Source organism: Bufo bufo, chromosome 3, assembly GCF_905171765.1.
Source record: "Bufo bufo chromosome 3, aBufBuf1.1, whole genome shotgun sequence".
In the NCBI taxonomy this organism is placed as follows: domain Eukaryota; kingdom Metazoa; phylum Chordata; class Amphibia; order Anura; family Bufonidae; genus Bufo; species Bufo bufo.
The window spans coordinates 644,154,698-644,179,874 of NC_053391.1; the positions used below are offsets into that span (position 1 = coordinate 644,154,698).

At 49.3% G+C, this 25,177-nt stretch overlaps 1 protein-coding gene across 1 annotated transcript in view; it reads right to left on the reverse strand.

Moving 5' to 3' along the window:
- Window positions 1-25,177, reverse strand: part of IFT88 (intraflagellar transport 88) — a 74,447-nt gene that overhangs the window by 23,237 nt on the left and 26,033 nt on the right. Inside the window, 6 exon segments of the mRNA XM_040426221.1 lie at window positions 4,465-4,551; window positions 5,100-5,199; window positions 12,598-12,684; window positions 13,778-13,848; window positions 16,734-16,965; window positions 17,202-17,316. Of these exon segments, the coding sequence (XP_040282155.1) occupies window positions 4,465-4,551; window positions 5,100-5,199; window positions 12,598-12,684; window positions 13,778-13,848; window positions 16,734-16,965; window positions 17,202-17,316 (692 nt within the window).

Consider the following 25,177-nt stretch of genomic DNA (forward strand, 5'->3'; position numbering starts at 1 on the left):
AGTTTACATGGCATTTCCCATCTTTCCTAGTGAAAGACAAAGCCTTTGCCATTTTGGTGCAGGGTTGGTGGCTAGAGTATAATACTTATGTAGAACATGAAAATGTATCCAATCCCGCATTATTCTGGGAGGCGGGTAAGGCAGTGATACAGGGCCGCTTGATCACACATGTAGCAGGGCTCCAAAAAAGAGGCAAAAGGCAAAAAAAGGCAAAAGAGTTCACACAAACTCACATGCCCCAGTATATAAAATCCTGGATTGAGGCAAGGCGGGATTTCAACACCTAGAATTAGAACTCCATAAATATGGGAACAAGGCAGGGAGATTTATGGCCAACTTAGCAAAGGGACGTCGCCCACCACCCCCCTTGTATCAGCTGCGTAGACCTGATAGTACCCTTGAGTCAAACCCTTCAGAAATCCTAAAGATCTTTAGGGACTACTACTCAGACCTGTATCACAAGCCTGAAAGTAGTAGTAGTGGAGAAACAAACTTTTTGGGGGGATTGGATCTTCCCAGTTTGACATCTGAACAACTGCGCTTTCTCAATTCGCCCATTATGCAGGGGGAGGTGTTGTCACTGCAGATGAATATGGCTCACATTAGATTGCTCCCGAAGGAGGGCAAATCTTCCGAAGATCCAGCCTCTTACCGTCCGATCTCCCTCATCAACTAAGACCTGAAGATTTTCTCTAAACTCATGGCCAATAGGCTAGCTCAGATTCTTCCGGGCCTGATCAGCCCAGTGCAGGTAGGCTTTGTGAAGTAGAGAACGGCGGTCACTAACATTCGTAGAGTCCTGGCAGCGCTGGATGCAGTAGGTCGGAGAGAAGCAAGGGGGGGGGGGGGGTCTCTGCACCCACCCTGGTCACACTAGATGCTGAAAAAGCATTTGGGCTTCTTGTCTGACCCTTTTGTTTTACATAGAAGCACCAGACAGGGCTTCCCCCCATCTCCTCTTTTGTTCAACTTAGCAGTGGAACCTTTAGTACGATTTCTGAATACTCGAGGAGTATTTGTGGGTATTAAAGTAGGGAGTGCTTAGCTGAAAGTAGCCTCCTTTTGCAGGTGACGTTCTGCTGTTCATGGAGCGACCACAGGAGGAGCTGCTAGGTGTGCTAAACAGCATCATTGATTTTGGAAAGCTCTTGGGCTTCAGTGTAAACACAGCCAAGTGCGCACTCCTACAGCTACAGCGAGGTAGGAAGGTCATGGCCAACCAGGAGTGGAATACAGATAGCCAAAGAAAGTATAACATACTTGGGGATCGAGGTGGGATGCTCGGCGGATTCTCTGTACAGGCTTAATTACACTCCTCTAATACATAAGATAGTTCAAGAACTACATAAATGGCACAATCTACCTCTGTCACTCTTGGGGAGGCTACAGCTTCTCCAGACTCTTATATCCCCTTCAGACATTACCCTTATTGATAAAGCATCTGGATATTACTAAGTTGTACAGTCAAATGATATTTTCTTTGGCAAGGTAGACCACCTAGAATAGGTATAAAAATAAAATAAAACTCATGGCCCTCAAAATTAAGGGGGGATTGACTATGCCGAATATATGAATATATAACCTATCCTGCCTATTCAGACATATTATAGACTGGGTGTGACATTCGAGCGTCCACTCAGATTATGAGCTGGAGAAAAACTTCTGCTCCCCTTGGGAGCCCTGCACCCTACTCCACACGGGACTGAAAGATCTGCCCATGTGTTTCAGGAGTTCAGCCCTCTTCAGACACACCTGGGCAGCATGGAGAGCCCTTAGGAAAGAATTCCATTTATGTCAAAGTATATAGAAACATCTACCGCTATGGGGTCACCCAGAATTTGGGCAAGGTAGGAGCAGTGGTCTCTAAAGAATGGAGAGCAAAGGGGATCCTCACAGCCCAACATATGATGCCTGATTTAGATCCTAGGTGGTTGACATATCAGGAGGTCAGAGACAAGTACAAACTAAGCCCCTTTCAAGGCATTCAGTTCTCCCAGGTAGATTGTCGGATCTCTCAAGAGAAGCAATTCAGAACAGCTTTGACAAGATCTTACTGAGAGGGACAGGTCCCCAATCCATATCTCTGCTTTACTCCCAGGTTAGAGAAGCTTTAGGTGATGGACTGCACCCACAGTCATTCAGGCCATGGGCCCAGGTTCTGCAGGACCAAGAGGAGGGGGACAAGATTCTAAAAGGTTGGTGGGCGCTGAGAAAATCAGTACTAAATGAAACCTGGAGAGACCCACACACTTTAGGATAATGCAGAATGCTATCTATGCTTTCAATTTACCGCCAGCCATGAGCAGACCAAATAGACCAGTTGCCCAAAATGTCTCACACCACGCACAGATTTGTATCACGGTCTTTGGGCCTGCCCACAGACCTATTCTCTATGAGGTCAAGTGGCGCAAATAGTCAAAGAAATATGGAACCTTAATATTTCTCTAAGACCCATGATCCATCTCTTCCATTACTGGGAGGAGATGGGCAGTGAGGGCCCAAACGAACAAAGGCTACCGGCTCTCTTTCATGCCATTTGCTTGGTGACTAAGAGGTGCCTGTTGTAAAACTGGTTGCAGACCACAATTCCGTCAAGCGGGTCAATCATAATAAACCCTTTAGGTTTTGTGTCATTGGAACGTAGAGGAACAGAAAGGCGTAAAGAGGGAAGTGGCGCTGTTTAATAGTGCAACTCGGAAATTGAAACGATAATGAGGCCCTTTACTTTGACCCAAAGGTATCTGACCGAGCAATTAAAAGGCACGTTAGGTAGGCTGCAGCAACGAAACTAGCATAACACCATTATTAGTTTGAAAAGTACATAGCCCATGGAATACTCTCGCTGGATTAGTATGGGAGTGTAACATTCAGATAAAGGTTTCTGTCATGGAAGGATTCTTTTGTTCTCTTTTGTGCAGGACATGTTTGTATATATTTCGATGATGGTTGTACGATTTTGTGTACGATGTGTCGCGTCTTAAATAAAGATATTTTCAAAAATAAAATAATAAAATGCTGAGAATAAACTCATAGTTTTTTGTTTCTACACAATGCGGTTGGGAATAAAACAGCAGTGGAAAGTGATCTGTTCATACAGGTGCCTAATTTTACGTACATAACCAAAAAGGCATAAAATCATCAGCTGATATGGAGTCTAGTACCTACAAGGGTCACCTTTAGGGCTCATGCATATAAACGTATTTTCTTTCCGTGTCCTTTCCGTTTTTTTTTGCGGACCGAATGTGGAACCATTCATTTCAATGGGTCCGCAAAAAAGAACAGAAGTTACTCCATGTGCATTCCATTTCTGTGTGTCCGTTCCGCAAAAAAATAGAACTTGTCCTATTATTGTCTGCATTACGGACAAGGATAGGACGGTTCTATTAGGGGCTAGCTGTTCCGTTCCGCAAAATATGGAATGCACACGGCAGTCATCTGTATTTTTTGCGGACCGCAAAATACATGTGGTTGTGTGATTGAGCCATTACTCTTGTGTCCGCGTTGTTGAGAAAAAAAAAAAATATATGAAGTTTAAATGTATGCAAATGAGCCTCTGGGAGCAACGGGGGCGTTACCGTGACACCTACAAGCTCAGCTCTCTCTGCAACTGCCACACCCTCTGCACTTTGAGTGACAGGGCCAGGAGTGTAAACATCATCACACCTGTTCCTATCAAAGTGCAGAGGGCACAGCAGTTGCAGAGAGAGCTGAGCTTCTAGGTGTAATGGTAATGCCCCTGTTGCTCCTAGAGGCTCATTTGCATATATTACAACTTCATTTTTCTCAGCATTGCGGGCACATATGAACATGGGACCAACACAGATGCCTTCAGCTGCCAAGCGCACATGTAACAGGTCAGCCAGTGTCATAGGTGCAAAACTGCTGACAGATGCCCCTTAAATGAGGGCTAAAGAAGGAATGCAGGAAAAAGATGTGGAGCACTGAAAGACTAGGGATACATATGATTGCTATTATTTATTTTAAGGGAATCTGTTACTATGATTTTGCTGTATTATTTGCAGGACTACATGAGTAGTACCGCAGATAATGACCCCAGATCCATATTTTTTTTTATTTTTGAAACTGCCTCCCTCCCCCATTCTCCTGCAGTCTTCACTCAAACCTGCGCTGAAATACATTGTTCTGGACTGCTGCGCTCGTGCTGACGAGCCCTCCCCAATCTATGCGGGAGCACAGCAGTCCAGGCTGGGGAACAGTTTAAAAGTAATTCCGAACTGGAGTCCTTATCTGCAGTATTACTCACGCAGTACCGCAGATAATACTCCAAAATAGTGGCGACAGATTCCCTTTAACCCCTTAACGTATAATGTCGTGTGCAGGAGCCCTAAAGGTGCTTTTAAATGATATCTTATTGAAACATGTAGCTGCTGGGAGGGGGCGCAACTAAATGGGACCTTATTACAGTTTCTTGTGTACGGCCCAATGATTACAAAAGAAACTTACCAGGAAGAAAAGGAATGAAAGGTTGGATGCTGCCGCACTTTTTACTCTGCTGTCTTTTTTCTCAAACATTTTTAAAGTTTCTACAGCCTAAAAGGAAGAAGACATTAATAAAAATGATAGCTTTCAGAGCACACTGGAAATAGGAAGAAATACCATTGTATCCTCAGGACATTGGCAGCTAAACAGGGCTAATAATGGTCCTTCAGGCCCACACACGCTAATCTGCAGAATATTAACCGTAAAGTACCTACCATATCATACTGACAATGCCAAGCAAATAGTGAAAAACAAAAGGACAACATTATTGTACAATATATTTAAGGAAAATTAAAAAAAAGCATAAAAAATAATAGATATTTTAGTTGCCATTCTCGTTCTGATTATAAGAAACGGACATATCATAGAGACAGGTTAGAAGTGGCGCTGCAGTTCATGGGCCGGTGTCTTAAAGCTGCAACTGCGCCAAGAAGAGACATGTCGTTCTTGACACAGTGTCCGGGCGCCATTTGAAGCCGCGGCGGGTGTACGCTCATTTTACTATGTTCAGTGGAGCGAACAATCCCGGCAGAAACGCGTATGAGCAGTCATAGCAGTTATGTATGTAAATCACAGGTTAAACTGGAAGCAGGATATACCTGGGAAAAGTTCTTTTGTTTCAGGAAAGTAAGAGCTTTGTTAATCTCCAAATCGTTCGCCAGTTCCACATATTGTGACGTCTTAACCACCTCCACACACCTGGGAGACCAAATGACAAGTTATTTGCATCTTATCCAAACTTACAATCAAATGGCGACAGATGTGCTAAGGGTATGGGCGCTATGATCTCTGTATGGCTAAAAGTGCTTTCGGATTTTGAATTAATTTGCTTTCACTCTCATAAATACATACCCCAATAACACCCAATAACTGGGCTTTGCCATCACATATATCTGCCCCAAAATGTACCCGTCAGCAGATTTGTACCTATGACACCGGCTGACCTGTTACATGTGCACTTGGCAGCTGAAGGCATCTGTGTTGGTCCCGTGTTCATATGTGCCCGCATTGCTGAGAAAAATGAAGTTTAAATATATGCAAATGAGCCTCTAGGAGCAACGGGGGCGTTATCATTACACCTAGAGGCTCTGCTCGCTCTGCAACTGCTGCATCCTCTGCACTTTGATTGACAGGGCCAGGCAGTGAAAACGTGATCACTCCTTACTTCTCCGAAAGTAAAAGTGCAGAGGGTGCGGCAGTTGCAGAGCGAGCAGAGCCTCTAGGTGTAATGGTAACGCCCCCGTTGCTCTTAGAGGCTCATTTGCATATAATAAAATAAAACTTTTCTCAGCAATGCGGGCACATATGAACATGGCACCTGACAGATGCCCTTTAAAGATCACTGAACTAGCAGTACCTACTGTACTTATCACATTAACCTCTGTCAGGGGTGTAACTACACCTCGTCTTGGTGCCAAAGGGGGCCCGGAGACCCTTCAGGCATGTACACAGATATCAGTAGGAAGGTGAGGGGCCCCGTCACAGATTTTCCATCTTCCAGTCGTGCTGCTGACCTGTTATAATGTTAAATGAAGATGGCACGTGTGGTTTTATGTATACGGGCCTACATTCTGAAGCATTTTACTTGCTTTTGTGAAGGGTTTAGATGCAGGCGTTCACACATTTACCTTCAATATCTGCCTGCTGAATGGCCATATTCTCCCTGACACTGGTTGGATGTGTATACACTGGGGACAGAGGAATAAGCCGCTGACAGACATCTCTGACGCCGACTTATCGGCTGTAGGAACAAAGCACTGGGCAGGATGAAACAAACATCCTTCTTTCTACAAAAGTCTCTGCCATTGGGAGAAAGCATACCCCCATTTGGCCGATTCGGCTCTCATTCCTCTAATGTGTAAGGGCACCTTAAAAGGGAAGCTGTCAGCAGATTCATGTTGCCCTACCCATGGGTAGCATGGCATAACAACAAGCCCTCATTACAAAGAGCTAAAGGCTGTATTACACAGGCCGCTTGACAAGCGATTGTCGGGAGGGAAGCGTTCGCTCCTGGCAATCGCTTGCTAGCTAGTGGAGGAGACGGCTGCTGATACATGCAGCATGGGCAGGAGCAATCGCTATGCCACCGCTGGTCCTCATACCGCGGCGGCAGATCACTATTAGACAGCACGAGTTGCCGCTGGCAAGAGTGGATTTTTAAGCATGCTTAAAAATCTGAATTGCCCGATGAACAAGCGTTTGCTCGTTCATAGGGCAACTGGTGGCGGTATTACACTGCAAGATGATCACGAACGGTCGTTAGCAATTATTGGCAGAAAAATCGGCCAGTGTAATACAGGCTTAAGTTTTACCCTGAAACATAGCATAGTTTTAGTAAGAGCTGGGCACAGGAAGACATATCTGCTGGGCTGTCCATACCAAGCAAGGCTTGATTAACAGGTCACTCCATATTTACACATGAGGAGAAGCCCGACGATCAAGCAGAGCCGAGTGCTGAGCCAGAAAAGAAACGTTCAGCAGACACTTCTCCCTTTGCTCAGCTCTTGTTTTTCTAAAAACGTCGCAGAGTTTCAGTGTTAAACGGGTTATGCCATAGTTTATGTAAAAAAAATGAAAATCAGACATTATTTAGTATATATATATATATATATATATATATATATATATATATATATATATATATATATATATATATATATATATAGCTAAACCCAGCCCTGTACCTCACATGGGTCCAGAGATCTCCACATTTACTGCTCAAATTGCTCTGCTAGATTATCTTCAGCCTGGCGGCGCAGGGAGAGTGTCCTTTCTGCTGCAGCTCTCTCCCTGTAACTGCCACAGTTTTTAACAGAACATATGGCTGGTGGCCAGGGCCGGCCTTTGGGGTGTGCGGGCTGTGCGGCCGCACAGGGCGCCATAGCAACAGGGGCGCCGGGCGGCCGACAGCTCGCAATCATGGGCGTAGGAAGCGGGGGGGACAGGTATGGTCAAATCCCCCCCAGCGGCAGCGGGGCAATGTGTGCGGCGGGGCAGGCACTGAGATGAGCCAGGGCTGGAGCTGATAGTTCTCTGCCCCGCCGCCGATGTTCTATTCAGCAGCGCAGTGGAGAAGGAGTCTCTCCCTCCCCCTGTGCTGCTGCCCCCGTCGCTGCCAATAAGAAGAGAGAGACGGGAGGAGGAGGAGGGGAGGGGCTGTGGCCACTGCGCCACCAATGAAGATAACTGACCTGTAATACAAATACAGGAGGCGGGTGCCGGAATCAAATAGCCGGCACCCGACCTCTTTGACAGGGAGCTGCGATCAGCTGCAGTTGAGTTAACCCTTCAGGTGCGGTACCTGAGGGGTTAACTGTCGCTGATCACAGCTATTTGATTCCGGCACCCGCCTCCTGTATTTGTATAAGAAACGTTGGCGGCACAGTGCGCCCCCCAGCCGCCCCCCCCCCCAACACCCCAGTATAAGAAACATTGGTGGCTCAGTGGGAAGTGCCAATGAGGGTTAAAAAAAAAATTAACTCGCCTCCTCCAGTTGATCGCGTAGCTGCCGGTCTCCTGTTCTTTCTTCAGGACCTGTGGTGACGTCACTGAGCTCATCACATGGTCCATTACCATGGTGATGGATCATGTGATGTATCATGTGATTAGCACAGTGATGTCACCACAGGTCCTTTGACAGGTCCTGAAGAAAGAACAGGAGACGATCAATTGGAGGAGGTGAGTTAATATTTTTTTTTATTTTTTAACCCTCATTGGCACTGCCCACTGCGCCACCAATGTTTATTATATTGAGGGGGGGGGGGGGGGGCGCACTGCACCACCAATGTTTATTATATTGGGGGGGCGCACCACCAATGTTTATTATATTGGGGGGGCGCACTGCGCCAATGTTTATTATATTGGGGGGGCCCACTGCGCCACCAATGTTTATCATACTGGGGTGTTGGGGGGGGGGGGGGGGGCGCACTGCGCCACCAATGTTTGTTATACTGGGGTGTTGGGGGGGGCGCACTGCGCCACCAATGTTTATTATATTGACCTTCTACTAAGCATTCTGTATTAAAGAATGCTATTATTTTCACTTATAACCATGTTATAAGGGAAAATAATACAGTGAATAGACTTTCATCCCAGCAACCATGCGTAAAAATCGCACCGCATCCGCACTTGCTTGCGATTTTCACGCAGCCCCATTAACTTCTATAGGGCCTGCGTTGCGTGAAAAACGCACAACATAGAGCATGCTGCGATTTTCACGCAATGCACAAGTGATGCGTGAAAATCACCACTCATGTGCACAGCCCCATAGAAGTGAATGGGTCCGGATTTAGTGTGGGTGCATTCCGGTATTTTGAATGCCGGATCCGGCACTAATACATTCCTATGGGGAAAAATGCTGGATCCGGCATTCAGGCAAATCTTCAGTTTTTTTCACCAGAGATAAAACCGTAGCATGCTGCGGTTTTATCTTTTGCCTGATCGGTCAAAATAACTGAACTGAAGACATCCTGATGCATCCTGAACAGATTTCTCTTCATTCAGAATGCATGGGGATAAGACTGATCAGTTATTTTCTGGTATAGAGCCCCTAGGACGGAACTCTATGCCGGAAAAGAAAAACGCTAGTATGAAAGTACCCTAAAATATTAAGTTTAAATCCCCCCTTTCCCAATTTTATATATAAACAATAAATAAACATATTACATAGCGCTGTCCAAACTATTAAAAAGTACCTCCTATGCGGTGAGCATTCGCCATTTTTTAGTCACCTTGTCACCCCAAAAAATAGGATAGGACTGTTCTATTATGGGCCGAATGTTTCATAAAATGTGAAATGCACGCAGCTTTTTTTGGTGTTTTGTTTTTTTTGCGCGGTATTAAGTATCGCAATACTTTTTTATGGTGACAAAAGCGAATCAAAATTTTGGTATCAAAACAACCCTATGCCGATCTGATCGGCGTAGCGTTGTCACGATACCAAAATTTTGATTCGGTTTCGATTTGGCGACTAAAAATTTGATTTGGCTCCTAAATTTTTCAGTTCAGGAGCCAATGGCTACTAGGTATTTTTTTTAGTCTGGAGCACTGTGAGCGCTTCCATTGTGGAAGCGAAGCGCTCATCTCCATGGTGATCTGTTTCTGTTTGTATCGCCGTCCTCAGGACAGCGATACAAACAGAAGGCTGTGTGGAGGAGCAGGGCAGGGAGGTGTGTCCCTTTCCTGTTCCTCTGATAGGCTGCCGGTACTACTAGGCCGGCAGCCTATAAGAGGCCGGAAGGCGGCGCGATCTGCCTAGCCGTACAGCGCTGGAGTCGGGACACAGTGACAGACCGGAAGAGGCCTGCATCGCATCGCTCCAAAGAGGTAAGTATAAGTGTTAATTATTATTTTTTTTATATATACAATACTTTGTTTTACTGGCACATGATTGGGGGGGGGCTATTACTGGGCACTTGGTTGGGGGGGCTATTACTGGCACTTGATTGGGGGGGCTATTACACTGGGCACATGATTGGGGGGGCTATTACTGGCACATGATTGGGGGGCTGTTATTACTGGCACAGATTGGGGGGGCTACTACTGGCACATGATTGGGGGGGCTGTTATTACTGGCACTTGATTGGGGGGGTGCTGTTATTACTGGCACATGATTGGGGGGGCTGTTATTACTGGCACATGATTGGGGGGGCTGTTATTACTGGCACATGATTGGGGGGCTGTTATTACTGGCACATGATTGGGGGGGGCTGTTATTACTGGCTGATGAGAGGCACTGGGGGCTGATGAGAGGCACTGGGGGCTGATGAGAGGCACTGGGGGGCTGATGAGAGGCACTGGGGGGCTGATGAGAGGCACTGGGGGGCTGATGAGAGGCACTGGGGGGCTGATGAGTGCACATGGGGGGCTGATGAGTGGCACTGGGGGGCTGATGAGAGGCACTGGGGCTCTTATCTGAGGTCTGATTGGGGTCATTCATATTGGGGTCTGAGCCTGAGGTGTGATCTGAGGTCTTATTAACATTGGGGCTGTTAGCTGAGGTGCTGATTACATTGGGGGTCTGACCTGAGGTGAAATGAAACATATTTTTTTCTTATTGTGCCCACTTCCAGCCTGGAGCCCAGCTGCCCAGAGCACTGATCCGAAGCAGCTTGGAGAAAAAGGCCTCTCACCAGTCTCCCACACCTCCTTCTGCCCAGCCAAGCCGTCAGCACCCCTGAGTCTTCAGAACTGTAAGTGGGGGGGTTCACACACACACACACTTAAAATTTAACGATATAAACAACTCGCAGTTTACTGAATAAGAAATAAACCCGGCGAGCAAAAATGCTGTCCCCCCCCAGATTTTTGGGGGTTCCTACACCCATGCTCGCAATGTAATATGCGGCCAGGCGAGGCCGGCACTTGTGTTCTCCCTCGGGGCGGGCCCCCGCGGGCCCCCGCCCCCTCCATCTCCCCCTCCCCTGTCTGACCCGATTCCTCCTTCCCTGTGTCTGTCCTGTCACCTGATGATCCTCCGTGCTGTGCGTCTGGCACGTCTGCACCATTTCACAGTTCACACTGACCAATCAGCTTTTCGCAGCGCAAAGATCCTGCTGCTGATTGGCCAGTGTGTAGGACTGGAGCAGCAGGCGCTCCGCTCGCATCCCGCTTGTTCCTGTGTCACTTACCGCGTCACGGTCTGCCGACTACAGCCCGCCCCAGCCCAGACAGACTGAAGGACTGCTCCGGAGACTGTCGAACCGGACTATAAGGTATGTTACCTTATAGTAATTTACATGCACTAGAAAGCTGATCCATACCCTGCCCAATTTAGCAAAGTGGCAAGATTGAGCAAAAAGTCACAATTGTTTGAGCAAAATAAAGCTTGTGCAAAAATGTGTGGCTTCTTAGTGCCACAATTCTGGTGCTGGGGGAATGATAAATCTTCCCATTGTGTTTTCTAGCACCTTCTGAACTATGTTATAGGCACAGGTGCTAACATTGTTGTGCCCATGGAGGGAAAAGTAGGGTAAATTAATGATGGCACACCAGGGCCGGTGTAACGTTATACTTCCCTACCTAGTGAGATTTCCCTACTCTCGTCACTTCCGGTCACACCAGACATGACGTGAGGAGGTGTTCAGCACCGCGCAGAGCGCACAACGACAGGTTTAGGGAAAATTTCACAGCAGAGTGTGCATGCGCTGGGAGCTTCCCGGCGGTTAGGGTAGGGAAAAATTATGGGCCAGTGCAACAGGTTGCGGTGATCGGATGGATGTTCTCAGCTGGACACCAGGCCAACACTGCGCATGCGCTGGGAGCCTCACCCGCGGTTAGGGTAGGGGAAAAAGCACTGGCCCGTACGTAATTTTTCCCTTCCCTAGCCGCTGGTGAGGCTCCTGGTGCATGCGCAGTGTCGGCCGGTGTCCAGCTGAGAACATCCATCCGATCACTGCGCCTGTGCACTGGCCCATAGTTTTTCCCTACCCTAACCGCCGGCGAGGCTCCTGGCGCATGCGCACTCTGCTGTGAAATTTCCCTAACCTGTCGTTGAGCGCCTGCGCGGCGCTGCACACCTCCTCACGTCATGTCCGATGCGACCGAAAGTGATGAGGGTAGGGAAATCTCACGAGGTAGGGAAGTATGACATTACACCGGCCTTTGGGGTGTGTGGGCTGGTAACTACTTGGTTGGATAGTCAGCCAGCCTATGCCATGATGCCAGCAACAAGCAGTGTTTTTTTTTTTTTTGGGGGGGGGGGGGGGGGGGGGCGCCACAAGGTTAGCTAGCACAGGGCACCTGAACACCTAAGGCCGGCCCTGCTGGTGGCAGTTGAAGATTTAAACTGAGGACATTCGACCAGCTCATCAGGAGGGACACAAAAATAAAGAAAAGACCAAACAGCAGGTGGCGCTATACAGAAACCTTTTATTGAATAGCTCACTGGCTCTACAAAATTTTTAACTTAATACAATTACAAAAGTATCCAGATCCAGGTGCCGGTTTGAAACATAGAATATGTTTCGTGACACAACCCCTTTACACTCAGTTCTTTGTAATGAGGGAGGTTTTTTGGGAAGCAAATCTAAATTTTTAACGTTCAACCAATGGAGGTCCCTACAACATGAAACATGTTGATGACATTTGACATCTTACCAGTCATAGCCAACATCAAACGAGGTTTCAATAACGGGTGCTATCAACTTGGCCGCAGTCATAATGTATTTTTCAGCCAATTCTTTCCTAATAGGTGGGAGGCATAAGATAGACAAGAGTTAAGAGGATTGGACACAGGACAGTATGAATGGATTCGCTGCTAAAGCCAAACTCCACGTAATTCCTGGACGCTAAGGTCTGAGTGCAGGTAACATAATCTCTCACTGACTAAACAAGTTGCGCCTGCCCAAAATATGGAGAGTAGGGTCACTGGTCTTCCCTCCATGTTAGCGTTGCAGGCACAGGGGCAGCTAATGTATAACTTCACTGCAAGGATTCTGCAAACAGCACCATAGATCTGAGCTTCTCTGAGCTCTGTGAGTGTGATAGAGGGGTTAGATATGATAGTGTGCCCGACAGCACGTCATTTAGAATTGTTAGATTTTAGGCTTATGTAAATGTCCAGAGTTATGTTCCCCTTAGTGACTTTAGTGTCTACATGTTGTAAAGTTATTAGGTTGTGGTAATCACATTAAACATAGGGAAATGTCTTCTCTCCATAATAATTCACGTCAGACACAGTAACACCACTAGAAAAAGTGTATTACTGTACAATGGATATTATAACTAACAGTATCGGCCACAACACCAACAGAAGGCCAGGTTCACATCACTGTTAAGCTTTCTGTTCTTCTGATCCGTCAGAAAAACAGAATTTTTTTTCAATGTATCCGTTATTTTGAGCATCAGTTGTGATTAGTGTTGAGCCAAGTTATCAAAAATTTAATTTGGCTGCTTCACCGAATTTCCCAAATAAATTTGCTATGTGACGAAGCGTATTTCTTTGTAATTAGCGGGAGCAATGATGGAGAACGGCGATTGCGCTGCACCCCCCCCGTCATTGAACTCCTCAGATTCAGTGTTAATCGCTGATTGTGGCATCTCAGATAAACATTGAGGAATTTCGAGGGTTAATCCGGTAAAAAGGGGGGGGGGGGAAATAACTGATCTCTGATGGAAGTGACACAAAATGATCATAACCGATGCTCAAAATAATGGATCCATTATTTTATTTTTTTCTTCTTCTGCCGGATCAGAAAAACGGAAAGCTAAACGGTGACGTAAACCCAGCCTTACAAGGCTGTTTCATGACGCAATGTAATCAAACAGGTTTGGTTACCTTTCTCGTTCCATTTGATGGAGACTGTCATTTTTAATAGCTTCTATCAATAAATTTGTATGAGGGTCATCCTTTAAAAAAAAAAAAAAAAACACTTCAGTTCTGTAATTCCTCTCAACTCTCGGTTTGGCTGACCAATGGCATTTCAACATAACCCAATACTTAAAGGGATTCTGTCATGAGATTTTACCCCTATAACCTAAACATATGCTCATGTCCGGAGTAATAAGAAGAATCCTAAGCTGGCCTTATTAAACCTCACTGTGGCTCTAACTGTGGCTATAAACCTGTCAATCACTCACTTAAAGGTGCCCAAGGGGAGGTCCGTTAATACAGGGTGCCCTGCCGCACTCCTCGCCGTCGGGTGCCCCAGTGCCTGCCTTCCCTAGCTCAGCGCCACCTTTGCATCCTACCCCGTCCCTCTGCCAGATCCCACGCCTGCGCACTATGCTCAGACCTGATGGCACCGCGGACTCCTGGCAGCCCGGCTTCGTTGAGCGAAATGCACATGCGCCGGCTGATGCGCATTTCGCTCAACGAAGCCACTGCAGGAGTCCGCGGCGCAACAGCTGAGGCCTAGTGCGCAGGACCTGGCAGAGGGACGGGGTAGAATTGCGGATGCGGCCCGGGCACCCTGTATTAACGACCTGCCCTTGCGCACCTTAAGTGAGTAATTGACAGGTTAAAAAACCCAGTTTTTTGTGCAAATAGAGCCACAGGAGGTTTATTAAGGCAGCTTAGGATTCCTATTATTAGTCCCGGACATGAGCATATGTTTTAGGTTAGAGGGGTAAAATCTCACGACAGAATCCCTTTTACGAAAATCGCTTACAAAACATAGTTGGCTCTTAATCCTTTTCCTTCACCCCCTACCTTATGTATCCGTCTTGTTCCCCCCCCCCCCCCCCCCCCCCCCCCCCCCCCCCCCCCTTATACGCATTAGTTCAATTTTAACCCCAACGACGTTTGCAGTATTCTCTACGAGATTGAATAACATTGTAATTTGGTGCCTCTCTCTCTGGTATATGCCTACACTGTCTACACTATATTTTGTTACATTATTTTAGAATATGTTTAAGTGTGTTTCATCAATGTCTCGGATTAGGTGTTTCAGCCATATCTTATCATACAAGCACATAAAATCAAGCTCACAGTCATGCAATCTCCATAGACAAACCATCGGAAACTATTACAATCATATGAAGAGCTCATTCCATGGTCAAACGGCTGCCTACAAGACTAAGATCACAGTACACAATGCAGAACATTGGCTGAGTGATGCAAAGCACATCGCCACCCAGAGCTGTGAAAATGTGTCCCGACAGAAGATGTAGAATGTGTGGGGCTGTTCTTTAGGTTTTGGCATCTTATTTCTAGTGAAGGTTATAATAATGCTCCAGCATACAAATACATTTTACACAATTGTCGCTTCCAACTTTGATGCAGTAGTGTGAGGAAGGCCCTTTCCTCTTCCAGAATGCGGTTCATAAAACGAGGTCCATAAAGAAATAGGGTGATGGGTTTGATAAGGGACAACTCAATTGACTACAGAGAGCCCTGAACTTAAAACATAATAAAAAAAAAAATATTAAAAGGGAACCTGTCCATCACCTTTACTGCTGCCCATACTAACAGCAGAATAAAGTAGAGACAGTGAGATGATGTCAGCGGTCTGTCCATTTATAAGTTAAAAGTAAGTGGTTGCCGAGACCCCAACATCACAATCATTGCAGACTGGGCCTGGAGAAGAGTCCCGGCCACCCTGAGAAGAGTCCTGGTTATTCCTGTATTCCTGCTCTCCTGCCCTCCTGCTGATGACTGACAGTCTAATACCTAGTTTTCTCCCTTTCTCTCTAGGAGAGAACTGCCAATCATCAGCAGATGGGAGAGAGCAGGAGATTAGGAATAACCAGGACTCTTCTCAGGTAGATTGGACTCTTTCAGGCCTGGGCTGCAATGATTATGATGCTGGTTCTCAGCAACCACTTACATTTAGCTCATGAGTGACACACCGCTGACATCAGCATTTCTGTCACTGTATTATGCTGCCCTCAGTGAGGTCAGCATAAAGCTGATGACAGGTTCCCTTTAAAGGGGTCGTCTCACTTCTGCAAATGGCATTTATCATGTACAGAAAGTTACTACAAGGCACTTACTAATGTATTGTGATTGTCCATATTGCCTGCTTTGCTGGCTTAATTCTTTTTTTCATGACATTATACACTGCTTATGCCCAGGGGGTTACGACGACCCTGTAATCCAGCAGCAGTGGTCATGCTTGCACACTATACCGTGAGAGTGCGCATAGACATGCAGCTCGTGTCCTGCCCACCTCTGCAGCGGTGGTCATAACCCCTGCAAATGAGCAGTGTATAATGTAATGGAAAAATGAATCCAGACAGTAAAGGAGACAATATGGACAATCGCAATACATTAGTAAGTGCCTTGTAGTAACTTTCTCTACATGATAAATGCCACTTGCTGAAGTGAGAAAACCAATTTAACATGAACTTGGGTCTGGAACTCATGTTGCTCTTGTGACTGAATGGGCACAGGTTCCCACAGATATATACATCTCCACGAGGTCTAAACATTTTATTACACCACAATATATTTGCACTGAAAATTTAGGGAAGCAGAGCGGTGAAAAGCATGCACACTGTGCCTCGTGCAATGTCTATGGGAACGCTCAGTTGGTGTACGTGGCCCGTCTCTAAGCCACAGTGAGCTCAGTATCCTAGTGATCGGTGGGATAGCAGCAGCAGGGCTGCCACTGGTCATACACGTTTTCTCATTTAATAGCCCCTTTAAATATCTGCCATTTATATCAATTACTACCATATGGGTTAAAAACATTCACAGTAAAGCCATGTGGCACAAGTTGGGCACTTTACTGGAGGTACTTGGCAGCAGACGTGTTTTAGGACACAAAATGCGTTACACCACTACTACTTACACCAGGAGAAATATACTTGTCTTCGTCGTCAATACCAAGAGGCGCTGCTATTAACTTCTGGAAAGCCTTTTTCATTTTGTCTCGGTCTCCGACAGCAAAGTAACATAGGATCAAATTGAAACCAGCATCAGATTTGGAGATTCACATCATGATGTGCTCAAAGGAGTTAATAGCGTCGGCGTACTGACCGGTCTTGACGAAGGTCACTCCGATATTCTGCATTATCTTGATCCTGTAAAAACGTGAGTGTGGCTTGAAGTCAGACATTAAATAGGCGGAAGCTTGCTCTATTCTTCAGCACTTGCGTCTCTCTCTGGTTTTTCGTCGACTAGATCAACTATACTTCATGAGTTTGGGCAATGTATCTATCACAAGGCAGCTTCAACCTAGAAAAACCCTTTTATGTGTAGAAAACAATAAAAAGGACTATGAAGATACAGTAGAATATATAGAAAAATAATTATTGACCTCATCTCCTTGTGGGCACCTGGGATTTGATCAAGAGCCATACGATAAAACTTGATCGCCTTGGAGTAGTTCTTCTGCTTTAGATAGATGTTTGCCATGTTCACTTTTAGGCGACCTAAAAGAAAAAATATATTTTATGTTTTATAGCATCAGAATCCTGTATCTGCGGTCATTCAGGGCATCAGGGCACAGTCAGATGGGGCACAGGTCAAGCTCATGAAAACAAGGATATCATGGCAAATTGTAGTAAAAACGCAAGAAGCGCACAACGCTAGGTATGAATACGGTAAACCCTTATACTTTATGTTCCCTGCCATCAGTTTTTTGCACAAGCTACCATTATTGGCCATGTCACAGACATGCTCAAACCTTGCACTCCACATTATAATCTATCATTCTTTTATAGCTAAATAAGTAACCAACAAGGAACGTGGGGGGTGTAATCCTGCGGGCACGTCAGTGTGGGCATCACCAACTCATTCAGCTCCTCTATCTTACTGCCTGCTAGCCAATGATAGTCTATGCTCCAATGTCATGACGCATGGTTTATTTATTAGCAAGCAGTGATAAGAAACAGGGCTGAGATCTAAAAGATGGATTCTCTGCCAATAAAGTAAGTTGGCCATACACCGTATGAGGGATTTCAGATGGCTGTTTTCTTAAAAGGGAATCTGTCACCCCGATTTTGGACTATTTTTTATTTTCCTACCGCCTCCCATTCCTCCCCTCGGTCAGCAGTCAAAGTTGCACTGAAATACAATGTCAGGACCGCCGCGCATGTGCACACAAGTCCTCTCCATTACGTAATGAATAGTACAGCACGCCGGGACTGTGCTTTAAGGGCTGTTTCACACGAGCGAGTCCATTGCGGGAATCGCGCTCCGTGTGTGAGTGTGATCCTCCGCTCTAGACTTGCAGGAGCGCAGGGCATTATCATGATTTATAATGCTATGTGCCTCTGCTTGACCTTACTTCTACAGAATCACACTGACAGCTTTAGGTCACTATGATCCTGTGGAAATAAGGCAATGCAGAGGCACATAGCATTATAAATCATGATAATGCTGTGCGCTCCTGCAAGTCCAGAGCGGAGGATCACACTCACACACGGAGCGCGATTCCCGCAATGGACTCGCTCGTGTGAAACAGCCCTAAGTGCTGACAGTGGGGGAACTGGGGGCAGTAGGAAAATAAAATATAGTGATCTGCACTCCTTATCTACAGTAGTACTCATGTATTAAGGGTGTATTAGACACCCCAATGCTGCAAGTGATTGTCGGGAGTAAAGCGTTCCCTCCTGGCAGAGGAGACCTCCGCTATTACATGCAGCATGGGGAGGAGTAATCGCTATGCAATCACACGTCCCCACACAGGACAGCGGTGTGCCAGTGGCAGATCCTGATTACACGAAACGATCTGCTACCGTAAAAAGGAGACTTTTGTATAACTTACCAGTAAAGTCTCTTTCTCGCTCTTCCTTGGGGGACACAGGAAACCATGGGTATAGCTCTGCTCCCTAGGAGGCGTGACACTAAGTGAAAGCTGTAAGCCCCTCCTCCATCAGCTATACCCTTCAGCCTGGAGAAGAGACTGCCAGTTGCGTGTCCAAGTAGTGAAAGATAACCACCAACCGGAAAAAAGAACTGTCAAGCCCCAACGGGGGCAACCAAGCCGGAACCACAACTGTAAACCCAAATGAAGGGTGGGTGCTGTGTCCCCCAAGGAAGAGCGAGAAAGAGACTTTACTGGTAAGTTATACAAAAGTCTCCTTTTCCCGCCCATATTCCTTGGGGGACACAGGAAACCATGGGACGTTCCAGAGCAGTCCCAGAAGGGAGGGACCAGAACAAACTAGACCAACACCCAGAGGCATCAATCAACTGCCGCCTGCAACACCAGACGGCCTAAAGCAGCGTCAGCCGACGCATGAGTATGCACCCTGTAGAACTTGGTGAAGGTGTGCAAGGAGGACCAAGTGGCCGCCTTGCAAATCTGCTCCGTAGAAGCCCGATTCCTCTGAGCCCAGGAAGCCCCGACCGCTCTAGTGGAGTGAGCGGTAACACCAAGGGGCGGAACCTTGCCCTCGGCGAGATAAGCCTCAGTAACAGCCATCTTGACAAAACGGGCGATAGCAACTTTGGACGCCGCCATCCCTCTGCGCGACCCCTCCGGAACCACAAAGAGCGAGTCAGTACGCCTGAAAGAGCTGGTTACCTCCAGGTAAACCTTGAGTGCCCTGACAACGTCCAGGCGATGAAGCTTCCTCTCCCGGGGGTGGGAAGGGGAAGGACACAAGGAGGGGAGAACGATGTCCTCGTTCAGATGAAAGGCGGAGACCACCTTAGGAAGGAAGGAAGGGACCGGACGAAGAACCACCTTGTCCTGGTGGAACACTAGGAAAGGTTCCAGACAGGAGAGTGCAGCCAATTCGGACACCCTCCGAAGAGAGGTGAGGGCTACAAGGAAAATAACCTTGCAGGACAGAAGCCGCAAGGAAACAGTCCGCAGAGGCTCGAAAGGAGAAGCCTGGAGCGCTGAGAGAACCAGGTTCAGGTCCCAGGGCGGTACCGGAGGGCGGTACGGAGGAACCGCGTGAGCCACGCCCTGAAGGAAAGTCTTGACAGAACCAAGGGGGGCCAGTGGGCGCTGAAACAAAATGGACAGCGCAGACACCTGACCCTTCAAAGAACTAAGACCCAGACCTTGGGCAAGGCCACTCTGAAGGAAGGACAAAACGGTGGGGAGAGAAAAGCGGAGCGGAGGAATCCCCAGATCGGCACAGAACCCCAAATAGGTCCTCCAGGTCCTATAATAGATCCTAGAAGAGGACGGCTTACGGGCGCGGATCATGGTGCGGACGACGTCCGCAGAAAAACCCCTACGTGTCAGGACGGTGGTCTCAACAACCACGCCGTCAAACGTAGGGACCTTAAACGCGGGTGGAAGATCGGTCCCTGAGAGAGAAGATCTTCCCTGGCGGGCAGCGGCCAGGGCGCGTCTGCCAGGAGCAGCATGAGGTCGGCGTACCAAGACCGGCGGGGCCAGTCCGGAGCGACCAGAATCACCGAGACGCCTTCCGCCGCGATCTTCCGAAGGACCTTGGGCAGGAGTGGGATGGGAGGGAATATGTATGGACGCGCGAAGCCTCGCCAAGGAAGAATGAGGGCGTCGGCTCCGCAAGCTCCCGGATCCCTGGCCCTGGACAGATAGGCGGGGACCTTGTGATTGAACTTGGAGGCCATGAGGTCCACGTCCGGCATGCCCCAACGAAGGCAAATGGCCTCGAACACCTCCGGGTGAAGAGACCACTCGCCGGGGTCGACGGTGGTGCGACTGAGGAAGTCCGCCGCCCAATTGTCCACCCCTGGAATAAAAATTGCAGATAGAGCCGGGACGTGGGCTTCCGCCCAACGGAGAATGCTGGTGACCTCCCGCATCGCTGCAGCGCTGCGAGTGCCCCCCTGGTGGTTTATGTACGCCACTGGACTCCGATGGAGACCAAATGCCCTGGACGGATCGGGGAGGAAACACGCCTCCCCAGCCCAAGAGACTGGCATCGGTTGTAACCACCAACCAGTTGAGCGGCAGAAAGGACTTGCCCAGAAGAGGGGCCTGTAACCACCAGCGGAGAGATGACCGCACCGGAGGCGATAGACGGAAGGGATGGTCCAGAGACTCCGGCGATTTGTCCCAGGAGGAGAGGATCGCCCGTTGGAGAGGGCGGGAGTGAAACTGCGCAAATGGGATCGCCTCGAAGCAGGCAACCATCTGCCCCAAGACCCGCATTCAGAAGCGGAAGGACGGTCGACGGTGGAGAAGGAGACCCCGAATCGCCCGACGGAGGGTCAGTCGTTTTTCCGAGGGAAGACGTACCTCCGCCGCTCCCGTGTCTAAAAGCATTCCCAGGAAGATCAGTTGTCTGGAGGGGGGAAGGGAGGACTTGGGGAAGTTGATGACCCAACCGAACCTCCCCAGGGTCTCTAGAGTGAGATCCACGCTGGCAACCGCTTGAGAAAGGGACGGAGCCTTGATGAGGATATCGTCCAAGTACGGTAGCAGAAAAACACCCCTGGAGCGGAGTAAGGCCAAAACCGGGGCCAGGACCTTGGTGAACACCCGGGGGGCTGTTGCCAGCCCAAAGGGAAGGGCGACAAATTGGAAGTGAAGGTCCCCCACGGCGAATCGGAGGAAGCGATGGTGACACCGGGCTACCGGAACATGGAGGTAGGCATCCTGTATATCGATGGAAGACATGAAATCTCCCCGCTCCAGGGAAGCCACCGCGGAACGGAGGGACTCCATCCGAAACCGTCGAAGGAGGAGAAAACGGTTGAGCCTTTTGAGGTCCAAAATGGGCCGCACCGAACCTCCCTTCTTGGGAACTACAAAGAGGTTCGAATAGAACCCTTGGAACCTTTCCTCTAGAGGAACGGGGGTAATCACCCCCCTGTCCAGTAAGGCTTGAACAGCCGCGGAGACCGCGGCCGCGCTTTTCGGGTCCCGCGGCGGGCGGGAGCGAAAGAACCGATCTGGAGGGAAGGACGCGAATTCGATTTTGTATCCAGAAGACAATCTCGAGAGCCCAGGTGTCGGAGACGTGAGCCATCCAGACGTCCCTGAAAAGGAGGAGCCGGCCCCCCACCCGGGTGGGTGGGGGCGCACCTTCAGGCAGAGGACTGCTTTGCTGCGGGTGTGCGGGCAGCCTGCGGCCTGCGCCAGGAGGGCTGCGCCCGAAAAAACGGCTTCCTACGCTTATCCTGGGGAGGGGCCGAAGCGGCAGCTGCGGGGGGAGCCCCAGAGGTCCTGCGGGAGGACCGAAAACGAGACGCAACAGGGCGTCCGCGGGGGGCGCCCCTGGCTTGGGGTTGAGGAAGATGGGTGCTTTTACCACCCGTGGCCTCCGAAATAAGCTCGTCTAGGCGGACCCCGAAAAGGCGGGAACCCGCAAAAGGTAGCCCCGCCAAGGAACGTTTGGAGGCAGCGTCCGCTTTCCAAACCTTCAGCCAGAGTTCCCTCCTGACGGAAACGGCCAGGGCGGAGGAGCGTGCTATAAGGGCTCCCGCATCAAGGGAGGCCTCGCAAACAAAATTCCCAGCCCGAACAATAAGCTGGGCCAAGGAACGTAGGTCCTGGATGGGGACGTCCGAGTCCAACTCCTGCTCCAGCTGCACACCCCAAGCAGAGATTGCTTTACCTGCCCAGGCAGAAGCAAAAACCGGTCTGAGGGCAGAACCGGAGGCAGCAAAAATGCCCTTGGAAAGGGTCTCCATGCGACGGTCCTCCGCTGACTGAAGAGAGGACCCGTCGGGAACAGGGATGGCCGTGTTCTTTGACAGACGGGCCACAGGGGGGTCCACCTTGGGCCTTGGGTGGGGACGACCAGGTGGCCACAACATCGGCTGGAAAAGGATAGCAAATATCCAGCTTCTTGGGATTGACAAAACGGGCGTCCGGGCGAGCCCAAGCCTTAGACACCACGGAGGAGAAATCAGAGTGGATTGGAAAGACTTTGGAGGCCTGCTTGGGTCTGATAAAGGAGACGCTAGCTGCGTCAGAGCTAGGGGGGTCATCTTGCACCTTAAAGGTGTCACGAATATCAGAGATGAGTTGACCCATCGCTGAGGCTAGCTTGGATGGCAGGGCCGAGTCCATTTCCAAATCCGAAGCCGCCAATTCACCTTCAGAGGGCGAATCCTTTGGAGAGGAGAGGCCCGTCTGAGTGCGCACGCGTGGCGGAGAGAGAGAGGCATCCGAGGAGGAGGCTCGCTCTACTCTAAAACGCTTCTGAGAGTGCCTAGCTCGGGAAGGGTCACTAAGAGAGGGTGAACCCGCCGCAGCGGCAGAAGCGGTGGACCCGGAGGGTGCGACAGTAAGAGTGGCATCCTGCGGGGTAGGCGGCCTGTCTATTAGGCGGCCCACGACATGGGTGAGGCTTTCCACGGCCTGGGACAGGGATCTAGCCCAGTCAGGCGGGTCAGAGGAAGCAGGGAGCGACACAGCGGGCGACTGAGGCTGCGGTGGAGCCCGGCATGCAGGACAGTGCGGATCAGACTGCCCCCGGGGAAAGGGTTCCCTACAAGCGATACAGGCATGGTACCAAGGCTTGGCGGCTGCAGAAGGGTCTGACATGGTGGAAAAAATGTTGCGCTTAAAGGGGGGGGCCCCAGTGATTACACCCAGGCAGCAGCACTGGTGGCACGGAGGGAGTTAACAGTCCTACCAGACCCGCGGACAGCGCAAGCGGCAGCAGTAAGGGCAGCAGACTGAAGGAGGCTGTGGAGGAGTGGCAGCAGGCACGGAGATGAAGAGCTTCAGGATCGGACGGCAGAGAGGATTCCACGCAGCACTAGAGATGTGGAGCCCGACGAAACAGGAAGCAGCGGAGCGCATGTAGGAAGCTCCGCCCCCCCCCTGCCGCGCTGAAGGAGAAGGCAGAGCCGCGCGCGCGCGGCAAAATGATTTAACCCCCGAGAAGGATGAAGTGCCGGCCAAGCTAAAATGGCGCCGTTCGCGCCAAGTAAGCGGCCCTGGCCGCGCCTGGATGTGGCAGACGGCCTCCTGCCCACAGCCGCCCCCCTGATGCCCTGCCCCTGGAGAAGACCGAAGTACCCCCCAAATGATGCCCGGTAAAAGTTGCCGGCCCAGTTATGCCTATGGGGGGGGGGGGGTTGATGATGTATGGAAAAAACGCTTGAGTCTTCAAGCGTAGACGTAGCAGCGGTGGGAGGGAGAGGAAAAGGGGGGGGGGGGGGCTGGAGCAGCCACTCTCACCATCCGCTGTCTTCACCCTCAATCCGTCCAGCAGGGTCGCCCCTTCAGCTACTGGCACCGCAGTGGCAGGAAGCCGGGGGAGGGACTTGGCGTGCGGGCGACCCTTGAGTTGGCGGGACGCAGGGGAGCGAGGCTGCCCTGGTCCACCTTGTCTTCTGTGGGGGAGGCGGCAGTGCGGCATTACCGGCACTGGCGCAACTCAACCCCGGGAGAAACAGAGGGGTCTAGTGCGCCTCTGTTGTCCCTGCAAGTAGAAAAAAACCGAATTAAAAACAACAAATAACGCAAAAAATAAAAAATTATAGGAAAGCAACCCTGCCTAAGCAGGGAGTGTCTTGCCTCCTTGGACACTAAGCAAAAAACTGGGAGTCTCTCTCTCCAGGCTGAAGGGTATAGCTGATGGAGGAGGGGCTTACAGCTTTCACTTAGTGTCACGCCTCCTAGAGAGCAGAGCTATACCCATGGTTTCCTGTGTCCCCCAAGGAATATGGGCGAGAAATCCAGATCTAAAAGATCTGAATTGCCCAATGAACGAGCACGATCATCGAGCAATTGGAGGCAGTATTAGACTGCCATTTGCCTAGGAACGCTCATTAGCCATTATCGGGTAGAAAATCTGCCTGTCTACCCTTTACTGTAGATCAGGGATTAGCAACGTCTGGCACTCCAGCTGTTCTGCAGCTACAACTCTGAGTCCTCCTTTCACTTCTGTGGGAGTTACAAGAACAGCCAAGTAAGCATGCACACTGGGAGTTGTAGTTCCACAGCACCTGGAGTTCCGAAGGTTGCTGATCCCTGCTGTATAGCCCAAAATCGGGGTGACAGATTCCCTTTAATGACTTGTTGTTGATGGTTGGTCTGTGAAGGATGCTGTTCTGAACTCCAATGCCATAAAACCAGAAATTGCTGATTAGTTGCTTGGTCTGGGACTCCATCGATGGGATGCAGATCTGTTTTTCTTTATGTGCGACCTTCCAATCACCGCATCCAACCTTCCCACAGATATCTGATTTTGGTTGCCCCCTGTCCCACCTGATTACATCACAGAAAGGTGATGATGTCCGGGAGAATATGGTCTATTCTAGTCAATCTTTTTGGCTCTCTAAGATCTCTAGCGTATGACCAGCTTTACCGCTGTTAACAGTGGCGTTAGGAATTGAGAAAGTGAAGAGTGAGTCAATATTTTAGAAGCAGGGCCCGTGGGT